Source organism: Amblyomma mixtum, unplaced genomic scaffold (genome assembly GCF_055824585.1).
Source record: "Amblyomma mixtum isolate Tamu unplaced genomic scaffold, ASM5582458v1 scaffold_12, whole genome shotgun sequence".
NCBI lineage: Eukaryota > Metazoa > Arthropoda > Arachnida > Ixodida > Ixodidae > Amblyomma > Amblyomma mixtum.
Window position 1 is genome coordinate 12763615 of NW_028317651.1, and position 13315 is coordinate 12776929.

Sequence of the window (13315 nt, forward strand, 5' to 3'; positions counted from 1 at the left end):
AAACTCCGAAAATCCGGAACTCCAAAACTCCAAAAGTGCAAAAATCCAAAACTCCAAAGCTCTAAAACTCCAAAAGTCCAATAATCCGAAACTCCGAAAGTCCAAAACTCCAAAAATCCAAGACTCCAAAAATCCAAAACTCCAAAAATCCAAGACTCGAAAACTCCAAAACTGCAAAAATCCAAAACTCCAAAATTCCGAAACTCAGAAACTCCAAAACTCGGAAACTCCAAAACTCCGAACCTCCAAAATCTCCAACACTCCACAACACCGAATCTCCAAAACTCCGAAAACTAAAATTCCATACCTCCGAAATCCAAACTTCTAAAACTCCAAAACTACAAAACTACAAAATTCTGGAACAACAAAATCCCGAATCTCCAAAAATCCATACCTCCAAAACTCCGAAACTAAAAAACTCCAAAAGTGCAAAAATCCAAAACTCCAAAACTCAAAAACTCCAAAACTCCAAAAATCCAAAACTCCAAAACTCCAAAGCTCCGAAACTCCGAAAATCCAAAACACCAAAACTCCAAAACTCTGAAACTCCAAAACTCCAAAACTACAAAATTACGAAACTCCAAAACTGCAAAAATCCAGAACTCCAAAACTCCAAAGCTCTAAAACTCCAGATGTCCAATAATCCGAAACTCCGAAAGTCCAAAACTCCAAACATCCAAAACTCCAAAAATCCAAAACTTAAAATTCGAAACTCCAAAACTCCGAAACTGCAAAACTCGAGAACTCCGAAACTCCAAAATTCCGAAACTCCTAAACTCCGAAACTCCGAAAATCCGGAACTCCAAAACTCCAAAACTCCAAATCTCTAAAACTCCAAAACTCCAAATCTCCAAAAATCCAAAACTCCAAAATTCCGAAACTCGGAAACTCCAAAACTCGGAAACTCCAAAACTCCGAACCTCCAAAACTCCACAACCCCTCAAAACTCAAAACCTCCAAAAATCCAAAACACCAAAACTCCAATGCTTTAAAAATCCAAAACTCCAAAAATGCAAAACTCCAAAAATCGAAAACTTAAAAACTCCAAAACTCCACAAATCCGAAACTCCGCAACCCCGAATCTCCAAAACTCTGAAACTCCAAAACTCCGAAACTCCAAAAAACAGAACTCCAAAACTCCAAAGCTCTAAAACTCCAAATGTCCAATAATCCGAAACTCCGAAAGTCCAAAACTCCAAAAATCCAATACTACAAAAATCCAAAACTCCAAAAATCAAAACTCGAAAACTCCAAAACTGCAAAAATCCAAAACTCCAAAATTCCGAAACTCGGAAACTCCAAAACTCCGAACCTCCAAAATCTCCAAAACTCCACAACCCCGAATCTCCAAAACTCTGAAACTCCAAAAATCCATACCTCCAAAATCCAAAATTCTAAAACTCCAAAACTACAAAACTACAAAATATTGGAAAAACAAAGCCCCAAATCTCCAAAAATCCATACCTCCAAAACTCCAAGAATCCAAAACTCCGAAACTCCAAAACTCCAAAAGTGCAAAAATACAAAACTCCAAAGCTCTAAAACTCCAAAAGTCCAATAATCCGAAACTCGAAAGTCCAAAACTCCAAAAATCCAAGACTCCAAAAATCCAGAACTCCAAAAATTCAAAACTCGAAAACTCCAAAACTGCAAAAATCCAAAACTCCAAAATTCCGAAACTCGGAAACTCCAAAACTCGGAAACTCCAAAACTCCGAACCTCCAAAATCTCTAAAACTCCACAACCCCGAATCTCCAAAACTCCGAAAACTCCAAAATTCCATACCTCCAAAATCCAAACTTCTAAAAGTCCAAAACTACAAAATTCTGGAACAACAAAACCCCGAATCTCCAAAAATCCATACCTCCAAAACTCCGAAACTCCAAAACTCCAAAAGTGCAAAAATCCAAAACTCCAAAACTCACAAATCCAAAACTCGGAAACTCCAAAACTCGGAAACTCCAAAACTCGGAAACTCCAAAACTCCCAACCTCCAAAATCTCCAAAACTCCACAACCCCGAATCTCCAAAACTCCGAAAATTCAAAAATCCATACCTCCAAATCCAAACTTCTAAAACTCCAAAACTACAAAACTACAAAATTCTGGAACACTCCGAATCTCCAAAAATCCATACCTCCAAAACTCCAAAAATCCATAACTCCGAAACTCCAAAACTCCAAAAGTGCAAAAATACAAAACTCCAAAACTCGAAAAACTCCGTAACTCCAAAAATCCAAAACTCCAAAGCTCCAAAACTCCGAAACTCCGAAAATCCAAAACACCAAAACTCCAAAACTCTGAAACTCCAAAACTCCAAAACTCCAAAACTCCACAACTCCAAAACTACAAAATTACGAAACTCAAAAAACTGCAAAAATCCAAAACTCCAAAATTCCGAAACTCGGAAACTCCAAAACTCCGAAACTCCGAAACTCCGAAAATCCAGAACTCCAAAACTCCAAAGCTCTAAAACTCCAGACGTCCAATAATCCGAAACTCCGAAAGTCCAAAACTCCAAACATCCAAAACTCCAAAAATCCAAAACTTAAAATTCGAAACTCCAAAACTCCAAAACTACGAAACTGCAAAACTCCAAAACTCCGAAACTCCAAAATTCCGAAACTCCAAAACTCCGAAACTCCGAAAATCCGGAACTCCAAAACTCCAAAACTCCAAAAATCCAAAACTCCAAAATTCCGAAACTCGGAAACCACAAAACTCAGAAACTCCAAAACTCCGAACCTCCAAAATCTCCAAAGCTCCACAACCCCGAATCTCCAAAACTCTGAAACTCCAAAAATCCATACCTCCAGAATCCAAAATTCTAAAACTCCAAAACTACAAAACTACAAAATATTGGAAAAAGAAAACCCCAAATCTCCAAAAATCCATACCTCCAAAACTCCAAGGATCCAAAACTCCGAAACTCCAAAACTCCAAAAGTGCAAAAATCCAAAACTCCAAAGCTCTAAAACTCCAAAAATAGAAAACTTAAAAACTCCAAAAATCGAAAAATCCGAAGCTCCAAAAATTCCGAAACTCGGAAACTCCAAAACTCGGAAACTCCAAAACTCCGAACCTCCAAAATCTCCAAAGCTCCACAACCCCGAATCTCCAAAACTCTGAAACTCCAAAAATCCATACCTCCAAAATCCAAAATTCTAAAACTCCAAAACTACAAAACTACAAAATATTGGAAAAACAAAACCCCAAATCTCCAAAAATCCATACCTCCAAAACTCCAAGAATCCAAAACTCCAAAAATCCAAGACTCCAAAAATCCAGAACTCCAAAAATTCAAAACTCGAAAACTCCAAAACTGCAAAAATCCAAAACTCCAAAATTCCGAAACTCGGAAACTCCAAAACTCGGAAACTCCAAAACTCCGAACCTCCAAAATCTCTAAAACTCCACAACCCCGAATCTCCAAAACTCCGAAAACTCCAAAATTCCATACCTCCACAATCCAAACTTCTAAAAGTCCAAAACTACAAAACTACAAAATTCTGGAACAACAAAACCCCGAATCTCCAAAAATCCATACCTCCAAAACTCCGAAACTCCAAAACTCCAAAAGTGCAAAAATCCAAAACTCCAAAACTCACAAATCCAAAACTCGGAAACTCCAAAACTCGGAAACTCCAAAACTCGGAAACTCCAAAACTCCGAACCTCCAAAATCTCCAAAACTCCACAACCCCGAATCTCCAAAACTCCGAAAACTCCAAAATTCCATACCTCCAAAATCCAAACTTCTCAAACTCCAAAACTACAAAACTACAAAATTCTGGAACAACAAAATCCGAATCTCCAAAAATCCATACCTCCAAAACTCCGAAACTCCAAAACTCCAAAAGTGCAAAAATCCAAAACTCCAAAACTCAAAAACTCCAAAACTCCAAAAATCCAAAACTCCAAAACTCCAAAACTCCGAAACTCCGAAAATCCAAAACACCAAAACTCCAAAACTCTGAAACTCCAAAACTCCAAAACTACAAAATTACGAAACTCCAAAACTGCAAAAATCCAGAACTCCAAAACTCCAAAGCTCTAAAACTCCAGACGTCCAATAATCCGAAACTCCGAAAGTCCAAAACTCCAAACATCCAAAACTCCAAAAATCCAAAACTTAAAATTCGAAACTCCAAAACTCCGAAACTGCAAAACTCGAGAACTCCGAAACTCCAAACTTCCGAAACTCCTAAACTCCGAAACTCCGAAAATCCGGAACTCCAAAACTCCAAAACTCCAAAGCTCTAAAACTCCAAAACTCCAAATCTCCAAAAATCCAAAACTCCAAAATTCCGAAACTCGGAAACTCCAAAACTCGGAAACTCCAAAACTCCGCACCTCCAAAACTCCACAACCCCTCAAAACTCAAAACCTCCAAAAATCCAAAACACCAAAACTCCAATGCTTTAAAAATCCAAAACTCCAAAAATGCAAAACTCCAAAAATCGAAAACTTAAAAACTCCAAAACTCCACAAATCCGAAACTCCAAAACTCCGAAACTCACAAATTCCGAAACTCCGCAACCCCGAATCTCCAAAACTCTGAAACTCCAAAACTCCGAAACTCCAAAAAACAGAACTCCAAAACTCCAAAGCTCTAAAACTCCAAATGTCCAATAATCCGAAACTCCGAAAGTCCAAAGCTCCAAAAATCCAATACTCCAAAAATCCAAAACTCCAAAAATCCAAAACTCGAAAACTCCAAAACTGCAAAAATCCAAAACTCCAAAATTCCGAAACTCGGAAACTCCAAAACTCCGAACCTCCAAAATCTCCAAAACTCCACAACCCCGAATCTCCAAAACTCCGAAAATCCAAAAATCCATACCTCCAAATCCAAACTTCTAAAACTCCAAAACTACAAAACTACAAAATTCTGGAACAACAACACTCCGAATCTCCAAAAATCCATACCTCCAAAACTCCAAAAATCCATAACTCCGAAACTCCAAAACTCCAAAAGTGCAAAAATACAAAACTCCAAAACTCAAAAACTCCGAACCTCCAAAAATCCAAAACTCCAAAGCTCCAAAACTCCGAAACTCCGAAAATCCAAAACACCAAAACTCCAAAACTCTGAAACTCCAAAACTCCAAAACTACAAAATTACGAAACTCCAAAACTGCAAAAATCCAAAACTCCAAAATTCCGAAACTCGGAAACTCCAAAACTCCGAAACTCCGAAACTCCGAAAATCCAGAACTCCAAAACTCCAAAGCTCTAAAACTCCAGACGTCCAATAATCCGAAACTCCGAAAGTCCAAAACTCCAAACATCCAAAACTCCAAAAATCCAAAACTTAAAATTCGAAACTCCAAAACTCCAAAACTCCGAAACTGCAAAACTCCAAAACTCCGAAACTCCAAAATTCCGAAACTCCAAAACTCCGAAACTCCGAAAATCCGGAACTCCAAAACTCCAAAACTCCAAAAATCCAAAACTCCAAAATTCCGAAACTCGGAAACCACAAAACTCAGAAACTCCAAAACTCCGAACCTCCAAAATCTCCAAAGCTCCACAACCCCGAATCTCCAAAACTCTGAAACTCCAAAAATCCATACCTCCAGAATCCAAAATTCTAAAACTCCAAAACTACAAAACTACAAAATATTGGAAAAACAAAACCCCAAATCTCCAAAAATCCATACCTCCAAAACTCCAAGAATCCAAAACTCCGAAACTCCAAAACTCCAAAAGTGCAAAAATCCAAAACTCCAAAGCTCTAAAACTCCAAAAGTCCAATAATCCGAAACTCGAAAGTCCAAAACTCCAAAAATCCAAGACTCCAAAAATCCAGAACTCCAAAAATTCAAAACTCGAAAACTCCAAAACTGCAAAAATCCAAAACTCCAAAATTCCGAAACTCGGAAACTCCAAAACTCGGAAACTCCAAAACTCCGAACCTCCAAAATCTCCAAAACTCCACAACCCCGAATCTCCAAAACTCCGAAAACTCCAAAATTCCATACCTCCGAAATCCAAACTTCTAAAAGTCCAAAACTACAAAACTACAAAATTCTGGAACAACAAAACCCCGAATCTCCAAAAATCCATACCTCCAAAACTCCGAAACTCCAAAACTCCAAAAGTGCAAAAATCCAAAACTCCAAAACTCACAAATCCAAAACTCGGAAACTCCAAAACTCGGAAAGTCCAAAACTCCGAACCTCCAAAATCTCCAACTCCACAACCCCGAATCTCCAAAACTCCGAAAACTCCAAAATTCCATACCTCCAAAATCCAAACTTCTCAAACTCCAAAACTACAAAACTACAAAATTCTGGAACAACAAAATCCGAATCTCCAAAAATCCATACCTCCAAAACTCCGAAACTCCAAAACTCCAAAAGTGCAAAAATCCAAAACTCCAAAACTCAAAAACTCCAAAACTCCAAAAATCCAAAACTCCAAAACTCCAAAACTCCGAAACTCCGAAAATCCAAAACACCAAAACTCCAAAACTCTGAAACTCCAAAACTCCAAAACTACAAAATTACGAAACTCCAAAACTGCAAAAATCCAGAACTCCAAAACTCCAAAGCTCTAAAACTCCAGATGTCCAATAATCCGAAACTCCGAAAGTCCAAAACTCCAAACATCCAAAACTCCAAAAATCCAAAACTTAAAATTCGAAACTCCAAAACTCCGAAACTGCAAAACTCGAGAACTCCGAAACTCCAAAATTCCGAAACTCCTAAACTCCGAAACTCCGAAAATCCGGAACTCCAAAACTCCAAAACTCCAAATCTCTAAAACTCCAAAACTCCAAATCTCCAAAAATCCAAAACTCCAAAATTCCGAAACTCGGAAACTCCAAAACTCGGAAACTCCAAAACTCCGAAACTCGGAAACTCCAAAACTCCACAACCCCTCAAAACTCAAAACCTCCAAAAATCCAAAACACCAAAACTCCAATGCTTTAAAAATCCAAAACTCCAAAAATGCAAAACTCCAAAAATCGAAAACTTAAAAACTCCAAAACTCCACAAATCCGAAACTCCAAAACTCCGAAACTCACAAACTCCGAAACTCCGCAACCCCGAATCTCCAAAACTCTGAAACTCCAAAACACCGAAACTCCAAAAAACAGAACTCCAAAACTCCAAAGCTCTAAAACTCCAAATGTCCAATAATCCGAAACTCCGAAAGTCCAAAACTCCAAAAATCCAATACTACAAAAATCCAAAACTCCAAAAATCCAAAACTCGAAAACTCCAAAACTGCAAAAATCCAAAACTCCAAAATTCCGAAACTCGGAAACTCCAAAACTCCGAACCTCCAAAATCTCCAAAACTCCACAACCCCGAATCTCCAAAACTCTGAAACTCCAAAAATCCATACCTCCAAAATCCAAAATTCTAAAACTCCAAAACTACAAAACTACAAAATATTGGAAAAACAAAGCCCCAAATCTCCAAAAATCCATACCTCCAAAACTCCAAGAATCCAAAACTCCGAAACTCCAAAAACTCCAAAAGTGCAAAAATCCAAAACTCCAAAGCTCTAAAACTCCAAAAGTCCAATAATCCGAAACTCGAAAGTCCAAAACTCCAAAAATCCAAGACTCCAAAAATCCAGAACTCCAAAAATTCAAAACTCGAAAACTCCAAAACTGCAAAAATCCAAAACTCCAAAATTCCGAAACTCGGAAACTCCAAAACTCGGAAACTCCAAAACTCCGAACCTCCAAAATCTCTAAAACTCCACAACCCCGAATCTCCAAAACTCAGAAAACTCCAAAATTCCATACCTCCAAAATCCAAACTTCTAAAAGTCCAAAACTACAAAATTCTGGAACAACAAAACCCCGAATCTCCAAAAATCCATACCTCCAAAACTCCGAAACTCCAAAACTCCAAAAGTGCAAAAATCCAAAACTCCAAAACTCACAAATCCAAAACTCGGAAACTCCAAAACTCGGAAACTCCAAAACTCGGAAACTCCAAAACTCCCAACCTCCAAAATCTCCAAAACTCCACAACCCCGAATCTCCAAAACTCCGAAAATCCAAAAATCCATACCTCCAAATCCAAACTTCTAAAACTCCAAAACTACAAAACTACAAAATTCTGGAACACTCCGAATCTCCAAAAATCCATACCTCCAAAACTCCAAAAATCCATAACTCCGAAACTCCAAAACTCCAAAAGTGCAAAAATACAAAACTCCAAAACTCAAAAACTCCGTAACTCCAAAAATCCAAAACTCCAAAGCTCCAAAACTCCGAAACTCCGAAAATCCAAAACACCAAAACTCCAAAACTCTGAAACTCCAAAACTCCAAAACTCCAAAACTCCAAAACTCCAAAACTACAAAATTACGAAACTCCAAAACTGCAAAAATCCAAAACTCCAAAATTCCGAAACTCGGAAACTCCAAAACTCCGAAACTCCGAAACTCCGAAAATCCAGAACTCCAAAACTCCAAAGCTCTAAAACTCCAGACGTCCAATAATCCGAAACTCCGAAAGTCCAAAACTCCAAACATCCAAAACTCCAAAAATCCAAAACTTAAAATTCGAAACTCCAAAACTCCAAAACTCCGAAACTGCAAAACTCCAAAACTCCGAAACTCCAAAATTCCGAAACTCCAAAACTCCGAAACTCCGAAAATCCGGAACTCCAAAACTCCAAAACTCCAAAAATCCAAAACTCCAAAATTCCGAAACTCGGAAACCACAAAACTCAGAAACTCCAAAACTCCGAACCTCCAAAATCTCCAAAGCTCCACAACCCCGAATCTCCAAAACTCTGAAACTCCAAAAATCCATACCTCCCGAATCCAAAATTCTAAAACTCCAAAACTACAAAACTACAAAATATTGGAAAAACAAAACCCCAAATCTCCAAAAATCCATACCTCCAAAACTCCAAGGATCCAAAACTCCGAAACTCCAAAACTCCAAAAGTGCAAAAATCCAAAACTCCAAAGCTCTAAAACTCCAAAAATAGAAAACTTAAAAACTCCAAAAATCGAAAAATCCGAAGCTCCAAAAATTCCGAAACTCGGAAACTCCAAAACTCGGAAACTCCAAAACTCCGAACCTCCAAAATCTCCAAAGCTCCACAACCCCGAATCTCCAAAACTCTGAAACTCCAAAAATCCATACCTCCAAAATCCAAAATTCTAAAACTCCAAAACTGCAAAACTACAAAATATTGGAAAAACAAAACCCCAAATCTCCAAAAATCCATACCTCCAAAACTCCAAGAATCCAAAACTCCAAAAATCCAAGACTCCAAAAATCCAGAACTCCAAAAATTCAAAACTCGAAAACTCCAAAACTGCAAAAATCCAAAACTCCAAAATTCCGAAACTCGGAAACTCCAAAACTCGGAAACTCCAAAACTCCGAACCTCCAAAATCTCTAAAACTCCACAACCCCGAATCTCCAAAACTCCGAAAACTCCAAAATTCCATACCTCCAAAATCCAAACTTCTAAAAGTCCAAAACTACAAAACTACAAAATTCTGGAACAACAAAACCCCGAATCTCCAAAAATCCATACCTCCAAAACTCCGAAACTCCAAAACTCCAAAAGTGCAAAAATCCAAAACTCCAAAACTCACAAATCCAAAACTCGGAAACTCCAAAACTCGGAAACTCCAAAACTCGGAAACTCCAAAACTCCGAACCTCCAAAATCTCCAAAACTCCACAACCCCGAATCTCCAAAACTCCGAAAACTCCAAAATTCCATACCTCCAAAATCCAAACTTCTCAAACTCCAAAACTACAAAACTACAAAATTCTGGAACAACAAAATCCGAATCTCCAAAAATCCATACCTCCAAAACTCCGAAACTCCAAAACTCCAAAAGTGCAAAAATCCAAAACTCCAAAACTCAAAAACTCCAAAACTCCAAAAATTCAAAACTCCAAAACTCCAAAACTCCGAAACTCCGAAAATCCAAAACACCAAAACTCCAAAACTCTGAAACTCCAAAACTCCAAAACTACAAAATTACGAAACTCCAAAACTGCAAAAATCCAGAACTCCAAAACTCCAAAGCTCTAAAACTCCAGACGTCCAATAATCCGAAACTCCGAAAGTCCAAAACTCCAAACATCCAAAACTCCAAAAATCCAAAACTTAAAATTCGAAACTCCAAAACTCCGAAACTGCAAAACTCGAGAACTCCGAAACTCCAAACTTCCGAAACTCCTAAACTCCGAAACTCCGAAAATCCGGAACTCCAAAACTCCAAAACTCCAAAGCTCTAAAACTCCAAAACTCCAAATCTCCAAAAATCCAAAACTCCAAAATTCCGAAACTCGGAAACTCCAAAACTCGGAAACTCCAAAACTCCGCACCTCCAAAACTCCACAACCCCTCAAAACTCAAAACCTCCAAAAATCCAAAACACCAAAACTCCAATGCTTTAAAAATCCAAAACTCCAAAAATGCAAAACTCCAAAAATCGAAAACTTAAAAACTCCAAAACTCCACAAATCCGAAACTCCAAAACTCCGAAACTCACAAATTCCGAAACTCCGCAACCCCGAATCTCCAAAACTCTGAAACTCCAAAACTCCGAAACTCCAAAAAACAGAACTCCAAAACTCCAAAGCTCTAAAACTCCAAATGTCCAATAATCCGAAACTCCGAAAGTCCAAAACTCCAAAAATCCAATACTCCAAAAATCCAAAACTCCAAAAATCCAAAACTCGAAAACTCCAAAACTGCAAAAATCCAAAACTCCAAAATTCCGAAACTCGGAAACTCCAAAACTCCGAACCTCCAAAATCTCCAAAACTCCACAACCCCGAATCTCCAAAACTCCGAAAATCCAAAAATCCATACCTCCAAATCCAAACTTCTAAAACTCCAAAACTACAAAACTACAAAATTCTGGAACACTCCGAATCTCCAAAAATCCATACCTCCAAAACTCCAAAAATCCATAACTCCGAAACTCCAAAACTCCAAAAGTGCAAAAATACAAAACTCCAAAACTCAAAAACTCCGAAACTCCAAAAATCCAAAACTCCAAAGCTCCAAAACTCCGAAACTCCGAAAATCCAAAACACCAAAACTCCAAAACTCTGAAACTCCAAAACTCCAAAACTCCAAAACTACAAAATTACGAAACTCCAAAACTGCAAAAATCCAAAACTCCAAAATTCCGAAACTCGGAAACTCCAAAACTCCGAAACTCCGAAACTCCGAAAATCCAGAACTCTAAAACTCCAAAGCTCTAAAACTCCAGACGTCCAATAATCCGAAACTCCGAAAGTCCAAAACTCCAAACATCCAAAACTCCAAAAATCCAAAACTTAAAATTCGAAACTCCAAAACTCCAAAACTCCGAAACTGCAAAACTCCAAAATTCCGAAACTCCAAAATTCCGAAACTCCAAAACTCCGAAACTCCGAAAATCCGGAACTCCAAAACTCCAAAACTCCAAAAATCCAAAACTCCAAAATTCCGAAACTCGGAAACCACAAAACTCAGAAACTCCAAAACTCCGAACCTCCAAAATCTCCAAAGCTCCACAACCCCGAATCTCCAAAACTCTGAAACTCCAAAAATCCATACCTCCAGAATCCAAAATTCTAAAACTCCAAAACTACAAAACTACAAAATATTGGAAAAACAAAACCCCAAATCTCCAAAAATCCATACCTCCAGTGGTTACTGCGTCGGCGCATGTGCGCATACTCCAGCTCTCCGACTGTGGCGCACTGATGCAGCGGGGCGTATAAAAGCTGAACTCCTGGCCCTGGACGAACCATTGCTGAGGACGATTCAGGCACGAACGCATCGGCCCGACGCTCATCCTACTTTTCGTATTACAGTTGGCCCGGCTGTCTGGATCACCGTCGCGGCTTCCCGGTTCGCCAACACGTGCTAACGATTGCCAACGCAACTTGCTGTCTTCTACTAACTTCGTCACACCGGGCCCAGTGGTTACTGCGTCGGCGCATGTGCGCATACTCCAGCTCTCCGACTGTGGCGCACTGATGCAGCGGGGCGTATAAAAGCTGAACTCCTGGCCCTGGACGAACCATTGCTGAGGACGATTCAGGCACGAACGCATCGGCCCGACGCTCATCCTACTTTTCGTATTACAGGTCTGTAATACTCTTTACTTGTACACACATTTTGTAGTTTGTGCCTGGGTCGTCCTAAAGCAATGAGTGATGATGAAGGGTCCGGTACCCCGTCTAACACGAAAGAAAAGAGTGAAAAGCTATTCGACAAGGCTCCAACTACTGTGAAAGAAGTTGGAAGTTTTCTTGTGAAGCTTAATAGCAAGTTGGAAGCCTTGGGAAAGAACCTGAACCATGAGCTTGGCACCCTGCGGGGATCAGTCGAATTTATGAATGAAAGTTTTGAAGAATTTAAGAAAGAACTGGCCGAGTCTCGTCGGGAGATAAGCGAGCTTAAGGAAGAGCAGAATTATCTAAAGCATGAAAACAGTGAACTTTCGAAACAGCTGCAGCGTACTAGAGCAGAGCTAACTGAACTTCAGCAGTACAGTCGCAGAAATAACCTTGAGTTAAAAGGCATCCCTACTACTGACAGCGAGTCACTGACAGGCATTGTCTCCGCTCTTGCCACGAAAGTTGGAGCAGAAATAACGGTGAACGATATTGACCTCGTGCATCGAGTGCCAACAAAAGACAGGAACAAATCGAATATCATCGTTAAGTTCAGGTCAAGTGATGCCCGTGATAAACTGCTCGAGTCGGCAAAAAAAACTCGCTTAATCACATCGGACCTTGGCATTTCTGGATCAACATCCGTGTTCGTAAACGAACATCTTTGCCCAGAGTATAAAGTGTTGCTTGCTAGGGCTATAGCGGCGAAGAAACTTCACAACTGGAAGTATGCATGGGTATCTCGTGGCCGGATCTTGGCTCGAAAAGCAGACAACTCGGACGTGATCCGAATTGCTACAGAGGCCGACCTCGGCCTTATAGTCTAGTTCACTCAAAATGCTGACTGTACGAACCACTCATAAATTTTTCACGTCAAATGAATCACGCACCATACTGCATTGCAATGTAAGGAGCATAGCTAGAAATTTTGACGGCCTTTGTACGTTTCTAGCAGAGCACAGCTTTCTTTACGATGTTATAGCCATTACGGAAACCTGGCTGATGCCCGGTGAAAGCTATAACATTCCCAATTATGTATTTCTATCCCGTCCCCGCATTTCGAACAATCGAGGAGGAGGGGTGGGTTTGTACATTAAAAAGACCCTTGCACACTGCGAATGTCCGTTTCTTAACGCATCCGTCAGTAGCAGTTCGGAATTTCTATTTGTTGAACTTGAAGGTGTCATGGTTGGTGTT

At 39.3% G+C, this 13315-nt stretch overlaps 1 protein-coding gene across 1 annotated transcript; it reads left to right on the top strand.

The window, feature by feature from the left end:
- The first annotated feature begins 12150 nt into the window (after positions 1 to 12150).
- Positions 12151 to 12945, top strand: LOC149324923 (uncharacterized). Its single transcript, XM_089565206.1, has one exon. It carries the CDS (start codon positions 12151 to 12153, stop codon positions 12943 to 12945), a length of 795 nt encoding a protein of 264 aa, XP_089421332.1.
- Positions 12946 to 13315: the final 370 nt, after the last annotated feature.

What these genes read in the sequence shown, in the direction of transcription:
- LOC149324923 (XM_089565206.1), top strand. Translation starts at nt 12,151, where the DNA reads ATGAGTGATGATGAAGGGTCCGGTACCCCGTCTAACACGAAAGAAAAG.